Source organism: Physeter macrocephalus, chromosome 20, assembly GCF_002837175.3.
Source record: "Physeter macrocephalus isolate SW-GA chromosome 20, ASM283717v5, whole genome shotgun sequence".
Taxonomy (NCBI): Eukaryota; Metazoa; Chordata; class Mammalia; order Artiodactyla; family Physeteridae; genus Physeter; species Physeter macrocephalus.
In genome coordinates, this window is record NC_041233.1 from 21,681,633 (window position 1) to 21,694,548 (window position 12,916).

Here is a 12,916-nt window from a genome sequence, read left to right on the forward strand (position 1 = left end):
CAATAAATACAAACGTGTAAAACAGGGGAGGGGCCATATAATTTACCAGACAAAAAAAATTCATTTAAAAAGATATCAGATAATTTACAAACTGATTTTTTTTTTTTAAAGACAAGGGTGCTTCAGTTTGCAGGGTGGTGGTGGAGGCGCTCCCCCAGACGAGCTGGCGCTTTCCCTGTTCATAGCCTCGTCTCCCGCCCCTGGGAGGGCAATGGCTCCGGGAAATTGCACAAGGAGAAGGCAGAGGATCGCCTTCGTGAATTAAGGCAGAGTAGAGAGGCCCAAACCCCGGGGCTTGATAGGGACTAGAGGAGGTCAGCGGCATCTTTGAAGAAGACACGCTGGGCAACAGGAGCAAGTGCTGAGAAACCAAATATTGGATTAAGCCGCATTGGGGGAGGAGTGGTAAGAGACAGACTGGCAGACAGACTTCAGTGGGGGAAGGGTGGCGGAGACAGTGGGTGTCACCTGCTGTGTAGTGCTATCATTCTCGTCTTTTCTGCACGAGATTTTGGCGTGGGCACAAGGAGAGGGCCTAAAACGCGCGGAGCCTGCAGTGCCCACTCGCGCGGGCAGCGGCAGAGGGTTGCAGTTGGCGCGGCGCAGAAGACCAAGGGATTGAACCCGGCCTGCCACCCTCTTGGGCGCCTGGGCCCGCCAGGGGTCAGCGAGCCAGAGGCAGCAGGAGCAAGTACGCCTGAGGGCCTCCACAGGGCGTCTCCGACGGCTTCCGCCCCTTCCCTTTCTACCATCACCCACTGCCCAGCAGCGGACAGGCCCCTTCATAGAAAGTCTGAAAAAGCCAGGGCGCCAGGGTGCAGGCAGGCAGGGGAAGCAGGCGCCTGCAGCCCGGGGCGCTCCTCCAGCGAGGCGGCGGGACTCAGGCTGCCCGCCTGGGAGACCGGGGAATAGAGGGAACCCCAGTCTCCCGGGGAGCCGCCGTCCGGGCTGGCCAGCTCCTCGCAGGGAGGCGCAAGCGACTCCAGCCCGTAGAGGCTGTGGTCCGCTATGCGCAGCGTCTGCGTCAGCGCCCAGATGTAATTGTGAGCGAAGCGCAGCGTCTCGATCTTGGTGAGCTTCGCATCGTCCGGGAAGGTGGGCAAGACGCCACGCAGCGCATCCAGAGCGGAGTTGAGGTTGTGCATCCGATTGCGCTCGCGGTCGTTGGCCTTCTTGCGCCGGCTCCGTCGCTGCTTGCTCAGAGCCAATTCACTCTTGGGGCGGCTGCGCCCTCCGCGTCGCGCACGGAGCTTCCTCGAGGACCCTCGGCAACCTCCCCCTTCCGTCTCGGCGCAGCTCCCCTGCAAGCGAGTGGGGCTGGGCGGAGCGGATGCGACGCAGGTCACTTCGTCGTCTGAGGCACCCGGGAAGGGCTGCTCCGTCTCGTGGGTCACTTGGACAGCTGGCGCACACGAGGGATGAGGCGTCATCCTGCGGCGGGGTAAGAGGTAAGGGTAAGAGTGGGTCAGTCACCCGGGCGCAGTTCCCAGTCCTGGGGCCAGGTGGGAAAAATCGAGAGAAAGCCACCCCCCACCCCCGCCGGACCAGAGGACCCCCTTTCCCCTCTGCTCATCGCTCTGTGGCTCCAGGCGTTACCTTGCTGTAGGGCGCAAAGGGGTAGAGAGCCGTAGGCAGTGAGAGCAGCGGTGAGCTGCGCTGGCTTTTTCGTCTGCAAGTTCAGCTGAGAAGCAGGCGCCGCCGCTGGAAAGTTTCTTCGGCCCCAGAGAAGAAAAGTGTAAAGGGGGCCCCGGGCCTCTGTTGCTCTCTTTTGGCGCGGCTGCGAGACCCTGCAGATTTTCTGAGCCGCCAGTCGTGTGCCCCTTGGCACGCTTTATCTGCTGCGCCCGGGCTAGGAGCGTGCCTGCCCCGCTGCTGCCCGCGCCGCCGTCCAATCAGCGCCCGGACCAGGGGGCCGCGCCACGCGAGCCCGCTCCGCCCTTCGAGGGGCACAGCTGGATTCCGGACAAAGGGATGGATGGGGTCGGGGGAGGGGAATGCCGCTCTGTTTGCTTTCTCCCCGCGGGCTCTGTCCCAGCAACTCTCGGTTCCTCAAAGAGTCTCGCCCAGTGAGAAGGGCCTTGTCTAGCTCGCATCTGGCGGCCTCAAACCGCTTTGCTCCTATTCTGGCTTTCCTTGGCATCTGTCCAGACCCTTTCTTGGTACCCTGAAGGGGGCTTTGAGAAGTCAGTAGGGTAGGTCAATCCCGGTGTGTTACACAAGGGGAGACTGAGGCTCAGAAAGGAGGCAGCTTGCCCCCAAACACTCTGAAAGGACAAGGAGCCAGGTGTCCTATCAGCTTGGAGGAGCGTCCACTAATTCCTAGTGCCATTCTGCTCTCCTCCTCTATGGGTCAGGTTAGGAAATACAGAGGGTGATGTTTCACTGACCCTTTCTATTTCAGGAGGAGGCACAGGGTGACCACAGAGAGAGATCCTGACTATGTCCCTGCCACTTAGAGACCTCTGCCTGGGGATGAGGAGCCCCCCACCGTGCCCTGAGATGATGCCCCACGCTCAGATGTAGGTGCTTAGAACCTCTCCCCTCATTCCACCACCCATCAGAAACCTGAGACATTTTTATCGTGCCTCAGAGTTGGAGGGTGGCTATGGTGGGACCTCCAGGGGCGTTCCACCACTACCAGTTGTGGACAGTACCCTAGCAATCTGCCGGGGCCTGTGGGGGAGGAGCTCAGATGAGAAGGGGTCAGGAGAGGGCCAGGAGTTCACAGCGAGCCCCTGTGTATTTTAAATGCCCCTGGAGTGCTGGTGCTTCAAGAAGCAGATCAACTCTTTCTCCCCTTAGTCCTCCTGTCCAATCACAGGCCGGCAGGGGCTGCCTGCATTACCTGGTGCAGCCCCCTAGGCAGGGGTCAGGCAGTGAGCACAGGGCAGGGTCTCTTCAAGACCCCCAATTAGCAATGTCTGGAAATAAAAGTGAGTCTGAACACACCATGCCTCCTTGCTTCCCCCGCCTGTCCCTCTGTCTCTGCTTTGGACACCCTGTGGTCTTCTGGTCAGTCAGGGTGAGTGTGCCCCCGGGGAGAAAGCCGACTCTGGGAAGACCAGGGTCTGCATTAAGTCTCTGCAGGCCCCGAAGGCTTCACTTTCCAGCAGAACCAGATAACCTGAGCCTCTGGAAACTGGCAGAGGTGGGCAGGACCCGGCAGGGAAACTGAGGGGATAGGGTGAGGGAATGAGGTAAGTAAGTCTGCATATCTGCCCTAGTGACAGCCTCTTGACACTTGCCCAGTCTGCTCGGAGGGCGAAATTACCTTGAGGCAGAGAGAGGGTGGATATGCTTGGGAGCCAGGGCTCTAGGTCTGCGTGGAGGTGAGGGTGCTGTCCTCAGGATCTCAGCTGGTGTGCTGTTGGCAGAGGCTCCTTCCCTTGTTGCTTGGGAACTGAGGCTAAGAGCCAGGCTCCAGACCAACAAAGGGACCCTGCCGAGACTCTTGAGTTCCACATTTTGCTGCTGCTCCTCCCTTAGGTCACAACTTGCTCCAAACTTGTCTTCTAGTCATAAGAATGAGAACCTTAGGCCCATTTTACAGATGGAAAGTCGAGGCCCAGAAAGGGTAAGTGACTCAATGCAAGGTCACACAGCAAGTTCTAGCAGAATCACATAGAACTCAGGTCCTAAGACTCCTAGTCCTAGATTCTCCCTTGCAGCTGTTGCCTCTCTGATTGGGGGAAAAATTTTTTTTTCAAGGCAAAACCAGACATCCCCAAATGTAGAAGACAGAAGTCCTGGGTCTATGAAGAATGACAGGGTCAGAGTAGAAAAAGGATAGTGGCCCCATCTCCCAGTGCCAAGGGGAGCCAGTATCCACTCAGGCTCCATCTCTCTTCTTTCTCACCCTATACACCTGCCTTGCTTGATTTCTATCCTGCAAATTAGGATCTGAGAGAGGAAACCCAAAGCGTGCTTCCCTAGGGCTAGGGGGACCCAGCCTGGCTCTGAGGAGGGAGCCCTGACCAGAAGGGATCAAAGCACCCCTATGGGTCCCTGGAGGCCTGAAGAGCAGCCCACAGCCAGGGCTTTCATCCTGCAGTGGCCCTCAGATGAGAACTGACGGCGGGGCTCGCCTGGGCTCAGTCTTGCTTCAGGTGGCCCATGTGTACTGATGAGAGCCTCAGGGCAAGCTTTCTGCACCAGGGAAGATTCTGGGGATACTTGGGAATATTCTTGACTGGGAGAGAATTCTGGCACCTTCTGAGAATTCTTATACAGCTTCTCTAGCGCCACTCCGGCTCAGGGCTCTCCAGGGCTTGCGGGCCGCCACCACTCCTGCTTTGCGCAAAACACAGGGCGAGGAGCGCGCACCGGCCGGGGGCAGCGATCTCCTTGAGGCACTCAAGAACTCTCCGCAGCCCTTCCTCTGGTCCGGAGGGCGGGGCCGGAGGTCGAGGAATCCTGGGGGATTAGAGATCAAGGATCCACGTCTTCCCTTTCAGCTGTAGAGGATGCGCAGGCCCCTCTCCAAAGTTAATTCCTGTACTTTAGGCGGCGGAGGCGCAGGCTGTGACAACTCGGTGCGCGCTGGCGGTATTTGTGAAAGGTCTCTTCCAGCCGGGAGCAGAGCCTGTTCCTGAAGCCCCCGGCCGGCCACCACCTCTAAGGCCTTTGGGAACCCCACGCCCCTCGATTCTCTGAGACCTAGGCTTGCCTGGAGTCTGAGGGGGCCCAGGAGAGAGGCGACAGCCTGATGCCTGGAGACCGCGGGCAGATTGGAAAAGAAGGAAGGCAGCGGTCCGCCCTGCCGCCTTCCCGTCAGCGGGGGGAATCTTAGCAGTGCCTGGGGGCTCTTTGAGAAATGAGGGGAAGGGAAGGGGGGCCACAGGAGGCTGAATAGCTAATGACTTGCCAGAGGAGGGGGCTTCTTTCTCTCGCCTTCGCCTCCGCGCTGAAAGAGGGGAAGACAAAAATCTGGCGAGCGAGCTGCCCAGGCCGAGACTAGCCACTTCAAACAGCCCTTCAAACAAAAGGAGACGACGAAAAGAAAGCCCCACCTGTCTCCAGTGTTTGCTAAAATAATAATAAATAGATTTCGTTTAATAAATAATTACAAGAGATTGTAAAGTGGAGTGCTTTGGAAAACATCTACTGCGGGAGTCCCGCAGCCAGCCGTCACCTGCTCCCAAGGCGGGCAACTTTATTGTTAAGCCACCCCCCAACTAGTTTGCCTCTGATAAACCCTCTCTCGTTTTCACAGTGACTGTTTACTCATAGTTAGCACAATATTACCTTTGCCGTGATAAACCCAGATGGGGGAGACCTGGCCCCTGGCCCCTGGGCACACCTGTCCCAGAAGCTGACACATGGATTTGGCACGGAGCAGGCCTTCCCCCGCCCCCCACCCCGGCCTTCCCCCGTGTACATTGGCCCAATTGCCACCCATTTATAACAGGTTGGCTGCAAGGCCTATCTCGGTCCTATTTGTCTTCTTTTATTGAAAGCATATGGTCTCCAGGGGCTCACCAGCCCCATATTTCATCTGCCGGGAGCTGGGGCGCTTCCGCAGGCTGGTGCTGCCCTGCACTCTGCTCCCCACCCAACGGCTGCTGCTGCCAGCTGAGAGGATGGCGGAGGTGGGGTGGGGAGAGATAAGGAGGGCTCCTCATTTGCTTTGGGAGAGAAGCTAGTCCCCCAGAGACTCCCCCTCCCCGACTCAGGGAGCTCGCGTGCTCCTGAATGGGTAGCCGGTTCTTTTTCTTGGGTAGGTGAGAGGGCGCCATATGCCACCCCCCAGGGCGCACGAGGGAGCTCCGGCCCGGGGAGTCCTCGAACAAAGGGAAGAGAGGGCCCCGGACCTCAGGAGCATCCGAGGTCTTTATTTGCAGATGCCCCTCCCTGCCTAGGGTCGCCTCCCCCCCGGGAGTCCGTAGCTCGCACGCAGCGCCTGGAAACAAAGTGTCTACATTATCTCCGCCGCCGACGGAGACAGTGAATGCGTGAAAAGGTGCATTGCGCACCAAGACACCTGTTGAAGCGGCGCCTCTTCTCAGCGCCTCTCTCTGCTCTGCCTTCAGTTAGGAGGGAGTGGGGGGTGGGAGGAAGGAGAGATACTGTGATTTGTGGCGACATATGTTGAGCAGATCGGTGTGTACTCTTCACAGGGACACGCGCACCCTCGCTCCCATACACACCCCGAGAGAAGGAGCAGCTGCTCTCCTCACCTTCTCCCGACATAATACCTGGGCCAGGCGCTTTGGCGTAGCCTTTTGAGACTCCAGCTCTCCCCACCCTCTCTGCCTTCCGCCCCCACCCGCTGTCCCAGTCTTGGCAGCTTCGCTGTAGGACTTTATTGTCAAATTTAACAGATGCACGTTTGTTCCCAGCGCCCGGGCCTCAAACACACACATACACACACGCAGACATCCACAGAAAACGCGACAAATGACACAGATGCGGAGCGCGAAATGTCCATATGCCGGGCTCCGCGCCCGCGCGGACTGAGGAAACAAACAGGGCTGTGTGATTTTTCCCTCCCCCGAAAGGAAGAAACGGAAACCGCCGGGGGGCCGTGAGGCCCCTCCAGGCACCTCCAGTTTCGCGCTTACCCCTTGGCGCGGTGGCGCACTGCGCGGCGCGGCGCGGCGCGGCGCTGGGGGCCAGGAGAGCGCAAGGTGTGGACGCAGAGCGCAGAAGGAAATGCTGCAGGAAAGGGGCCCCTGGGAGAAGCGATGAGGGCTGGAAGCTCTGCAGGTGCGGGTTCGGCACTGCCTGACCAATGGCCCTCGCTTGACCTCTGGGCTTCTAAACTCCTGAGTGGTGAAGACGCCTTGGTCCTTACGGGATTCCCTGGGAGGGCATCCACCTGAGGCGCACTAGGGCTGGAGGAGTCCGTTGGGCACGCTTCACCAGCCCACTTATCTCCTTGGCGGGTGCACTAACAGAGCATGATGAGGAGAGCAGTGGATCGGGGAGAAGGGGCCTGGCTCTGCCAATATCCCTGTGCCACCTGAGCAAATTATTTTACACAGGCCTCGGTTTCCCCTCTATTAAAGGAAAAAGCTGTGAAGGAAATACTTTGTAATTTTCTTTTCAAGTTTTCCAAAATTTGGAAGTCTTGGAGAGCAACGGGCCTTAGGCTGTGAGTGGAGGAAACCCAGAGACAGTGCAGCTCTCCTCCCGCTCCCCAACACCCATACTGGTTCCCAGATGTGAGTTTCTGGTTGGATGAGTCTTTCACCAACATTTGAGTGGCTGAGGGCAGTGTTGGTCGTAGGGAAAGACAGGCACTGAGGGGTTTAGGAAGCTATCTTCTGTCCCTCTGTCTTTCAACTCTCAGGGCACAGGCAACCTTTGGGCCACTGTGACATTCGGTGACAGTCAGGCATGCCTGATGATACCAGGCTTTCAGACCTTCATTTCTTCCAGTGCCAGGATGGAGCTGGGAAGCTGGGTGGTGGATGTATGGCTCTTAAGCCCTTTAGTCTCTCCAGGCCTGTTTTTGGAGGAGAACATGCCCCTCCCACCCTCATTGTGAGCTTGGATGAACTCTGCTCATTCTGAAAGATAGAGACAGCTTCCCTCAGCCTTTCACAAATTGTCTTTACTTTCTGTGTGCGTGGTTTTTTTTTTGTGTGTGTGTGGTATGTGGGCCTCTCAGTGTTGTGGCCTCTCCCGTTGTGGAGCACAGGCTCCGGACGCGCAGGCTCAGCGGCCATGGCTCATGGGCCCAGCCGCTCCGCGGCATGTGGGATCTTCCCGGACCGGGGCACGAACCTGCGTCCCCTGCATCGGCAGGCGGACTCTCAACCACTGCGCCACCAGGGAAGCCCTTTTTTTTTTTTTTTTGACTGTAGGGGTTCTGACCTTTCTGAGGTCCACTGGCCCAGGGCAGGGGCCCATCTCCTTTGGGAGAAATCTCCTTTGTAGAAGTCAGGGCTTGTACAGAGGGGAGGGGAGAGGGGAGCCCTCTGCCTGGTGGTCCTTCTGTTCCCCTGTCCTGATGTCCCCTACCCAACCACCCCCAGCCCTGTGGGGATTCTGTATAGGCAACAGCAGTCAGAACCAAAGGGTGTCAGAACTGCTGTGAGTTGGGGTGAGGGCACCTCACTTTTTGAGGTCACCATAGATGAGATACTCACCCCACTTCCAGTTATCAGATTGGGAAGGCAACCTAATAAAGGGACAGGGGTAGAAGGTGGGCAGGGTCAAGAGTTAATTCTAGAGTAACTTAGTGGAGAAGCTACAGAAGGTAATGCAGTGCAGCTTTCTACGAAGCACTTAATAGCATTCTATCCGTATAGAACCTTGAAGGAGGCAGATCACCCTCTCACACAAACTGTGCGGGCTCCAGGAAGGGATTTTTCTTGTTCCCATTTTACTCCTGACCAGTCTGAAGCTCAAGGTCATAGAGCCGAGTCTGGAACTCCTCTTCCCTGTGTCCCCTCCAGCCAGCTGGCAGGGAATCTTCATTTAGTCACCCTCCTGGCCCCCTACCCACTGCCCACACTCCAGGATCTTCATCCTGCCACCCCCTGGAGCCCTTTGGAGGTGGGCAGGTCTCAGCCAGGGCTTTGGGGGCACAGGAGTTGAGGGGTTTGGGAACAATAAATAAGGCAGACTTTTCCCTTCTCTCTTGTCTTTGTCTTCCTGTGGCTTCCAAGAGCCTCCCCTAGCTCCCCGGCAATGCTACGGAGGCAGGGCCAGGCTTGCAGGCCCTTGAGAGTGTGCACCTGCTTAATTTGTGTGCCCAAGGCACCTCACTTAACCTCACTGCAGCCCCAGCCCTGCTGTGAGGGCAATAAGCTTCCTGTCCCCCGTGCTTAGGCTGTAAAATAGGTGGGCCCAATTTTTTTTGATTATGTGGCACTATCAGAAAACTATTTTAGGCACACCCTTCAAAATATGTTAGCTACTTATAATTCTTCACGTATTATGTACAATATAAAGCATATGCAAAATATGATTTATTGTAAATGATAGATGTCTTTCTGTACCAGACAGGGCAAGTAGTGGAAAAGAGAATGTGATTTGAGCCAGACACCCTGGGTTCCATTTTGGATTTCTGTGCCTAGCAGCTGTGTAACTTTGGCTAATTGACTCAACCTCTCTGAGCCACCTCCATTTTCTCACCTATAAAATGGGCATAATAATAGAGTACCTACCTCATGGAGTTTAAATGATCGGATTTGTTTAAAGTGATCAACATCATCAGGTAGTGAGTGCTCAGTCTTTATGAATACAATGTAATATGTACTTTATAAAACATACCTTCAAAGAAATTTGCACCCAGGAAATAAAAATAAATATAACTAGAAGTTCTAATACGTGACTCTCCTCATGCTCCCCTGTCCAGGCAACCCACTTTGAAGCCTGCTGTGTTAAGCGGCCACTGTAGCAGTATCATCAACAGTTATGACACAGGTTTATATTTGATGGGCACTTTATCACCCATTATTATTTCTCAGCACACCAGTGAGGCCACATGGTCAGAGATCTTAATCTCATTTTACATGTGAAGAAACTGAGGCTTTGCAGAGCTGATGTGACTCACCCAAGGGCAACCAATTTGTACTGTGGAGTGGGAATAAGAATCTAAGTCTTCTGACCCCATGTCTGTGCCTCGTCCACCCTGGCTCTATGTTACACTGTGGATCCCACTTATGAGCTGGTTGTAAACCCAACCCAGTTAGGCTCTTGCAGAACAACTACCAAGGAAAGGGGTGTGGGCTAATCAATGAGCTGGTGGTGTGTGCATATGGCTCATTCACTCTTGTCCAGCAGAAACCGTAGTGGGCTTGGAGGCCCCTGGCATGTGACCTTATTTGGTGGGTGGGGTACACTTTGCAGATGTTAAGTGTAGAAGGGAGCACTTTTATGCAGAGCTTCAAGTCTGCACAGGAAACAGCAAATCAAATTCCTGTCAATGCAATTGCCCAGATACCAAGATGGCCTGGGTTAATTGGGCACACCTTACCTTTGTCCCATAAATGTTTATGAAGGGTCTTCAGGAGACAGTGGTGGCCAGCTGTTCCCTACAGTCACAGAGATTAGACTCAGGGGAAGTGGTTTGAGTTGAAAAGGCAGGGATTTAGGCTATTTATGACCATGTCTTCCCTAATAGATAAACATGGTGAGAGTCCTCTTCAGGTGAGGTGAAATCCTCTCTGTAAAGACCTCCCATTCCTGGCATAGAATGATTATATAGTCTGCTTAGAGGCAGGGGGATGGACTGGATGATCCCAGGAGGCCGTATCCATCCCTATGACTTTTCCACTGGGACTATTCAGTTTTATAGAACACACTTGGGGAGTCAAGTCACCTGCCACAGAAGTCCTTCAAGATCATGGGTGGAATTTATTACTATAGTTCTTAACCTGAGTGACTTGGAAGTAATACCAGTCCCCTTCTGAAGCATTACAGAACAATAGCACAAACCCACGATATGCTAGGTGTTGTGAGAAATATCAAGAACCAGAGGGTTGGGGCTGAGAAATACCTTCACTAGTATGTGGTCCCCAACACTAAGTTGACACATGATTGGGAACAGAAAGGAAATTTGTCTTGTCCAGTGTCACACTACAAGTGTGGCCAAGTCAGAACTCAGGTCTCTTTCCACTATTATTGCACGATCAAGTCCCAGAGCCCTTGCTCTGTGTTGTTCTCATTTGGTACCCATCCTTCTCTGCCTGGTGTGTGGCGGTCCCTTGCCCTGTGTCTCCCTCAGTAGAGGATGAGCTCCCTGAGGACAGGGGCTGTATCATATTGGGAATTTAGCAAGGATGTTGTAAATGGTGGGTCTCCAATAGAGACCAGCTTGATGGGACCGGGCAGGTGAAGGTTATGTGAGACCTGAGCATCTGGGCAGCCAGCCGGAGGTTGGCAGGATATGGAAGGAGTGGAAGGGACTGATCAGACCCAGTCTGCTGTGGTAAACTCTGATGCAGGTGATGGAGCCGAGGCTGTGGGGATGATGGAAGTAGAAAAAGGGAGGCACATTCTTCCCTTTAAGGGCACAACCTGGAAGTGGTATACATTACTTCTGCTTATGTTTGGATCAACTAGTACTTAATCCCATGTTTCATTTAGCTGCAAGGGAGGCTGGGAAATGTAATCTGAAGTCTAGGTCACCATATGCCTAGTTATAAACTGGAAATCTATTAACAACCGTCTTTATCACACTTAGTTATTAGAAAAGATGAACTTTTCCTCCTTGGGCTGCAGTAGAGATCCTTAATGTAGTGTCCATCCCCCAGCCTAGGGACTCCCAAGGATTGTGAAACCCCAAAGTTAGTAGGCAATGTTCTGCGTATGCATGCATCTTTCTGAGAAGATTCGAGTTTCATTAGGTCATCAAGGGGCCCTTGGCCCTCTGCCCCAAACATTAAGAATTTACTATGGTCTGAAGGTTGCTGAGAAATTTTGTGCAAGTCATACAATCTCTCTGATTTTTTTTTTGAGAATTCTTTTCTCTTCTATAGAGATATGCTGAGGCTCTGAGTGAATAAAGAGCTTTGAATAAAGTTCTGGCAAAGCAAAATGAAGGTCTCTCAGTGATTTAGCATATATGTACTGAAATCTGAAGTGGGCCAAGCACTGTGGTCAGCACTAGGAATAAATCCTTACCCTGCCTCAAGAGCTCAGGGTCTAGTGGCGAGACAAAACGCACCTACACTAGGAATTACAGAACTCTTCTGTGCCTACTATCGCAGATCAGGCCCTCTGATAGCCCAGAAGTTTGAAAATTTAACAAGTACCCCAAGTGCTTTTGATATGAAGCCAGAGTTGGGGCCAGGCCACAGATGACTAGCTTATAAGCTTTTGAGGAGGTCACTGCAGGCAAAGATGCAGGAACCAAGGCTGGCAGGAAGAGTCCTGGGCTCTGGGTTCTAACTCCAGCTCTGTGGAACTGTAGAGAGCTCCTCTGTAGACTGCTTACTCATTCATGAAGAGCAGTTACAGAGAGTGATCAGGAGCAGACTGTGGACATTCACAGAAAGATAGACAAAATGAAAAGGCAGAGGACTTTGTACCAGATGAAGGAACAAGATAAAACCCCAGAAAGACAACTAAATGAAGTGGAGATAGGCAACCTTCCGGAAAAAGGACCAAGAGGATACAAGAAATGTTTACAAAAGAGCTAAAAGATTTAAAGAACAAACAAAGTTGAACAAATAAAATAACTGAAATGAAAACTACACTAGAAGGACTCAACAGCAGAATAACTGAGGCAGAAGAACGGATAAGTGACCTGGAAGACAGAATGGTGGAATTCACTGCAGTGGAACAGAATAAAGAAAAAAGAATGAAAAGAAATGAAGACAGCCTAAGAGACCTCTGGGACAACATTAAATGCAACAACATTCGCATTTTAGGGGTCCCTGAAAGAGAAGAAAGAGAAGAAGGACCAGAGAAAATATTTGAAGAGATTATAGTCGAAAACTTCCCCAACATGGGAAAAGAAATAGCCACCCAGTCCAGGAAGTGCAGCAAGTCCCATACAGGATAAACCGAGGAGAAACACGCCGAGACACGTAGTAACCAAACAGGCAAAAATTAAAGATAAAGAAAAATTATTGAAGGCAGCAAGGGAAAAACGACAACATGCAAGAGAACTCCCATAAGGTTAACAGCTGATTTCTCAGCAGAAACTCTACAAGCCAGAAGGGAGTGGAACGATATATTTAAAGTGATGAAAGGGAAGAACCTGCAACCAAGATTACTCTACCCGGAAAGGATCTCATTCAGATTCAACAGAGAAAGCAAAAGCTTTACAGACAAGCAAAAGCTAAGAGAATTCAGCACCACCAAACCAGCTCTACAAGAAATGCTAAAGGAACTTCTCTAAGTGGGAAACACAAGAGAAGAAAAGGACCTACAAAAACAAACCCATAGCAATTAAGAAAATGGTCATAGGAACATACATATCAATAATTACCTTAAACGTGAATGGATTAAATGCTCC

The 12,916-nt window shown here is 53.0% G+C and overlaps 1 protein-coding gene across 1 annotated transcript; it reads right to left on the reverse strand.

Moving 5' to 3' along the window:
• Positions 1 to 685: 685 nt before the first annotated feature.
• Positions 686 to 1,461, reverse strand: NEUROG3 (neurogenin 3). Its single transcript, XM_007124076.1, has one exon. It carries the CDS (start codon positions 1,428 to 1,430, stop codon positions 783 to 785), a length of 648 nt encoding a protein of 215 aa, XP_007124138.1. The 5' UTR covers positions 1,431 to 1,461; the 3' UTR covers positions 686 to 782.
• Between the last annotated feature and the right edge of the window lie 11,455 nt (positions 1,462 to 12,916).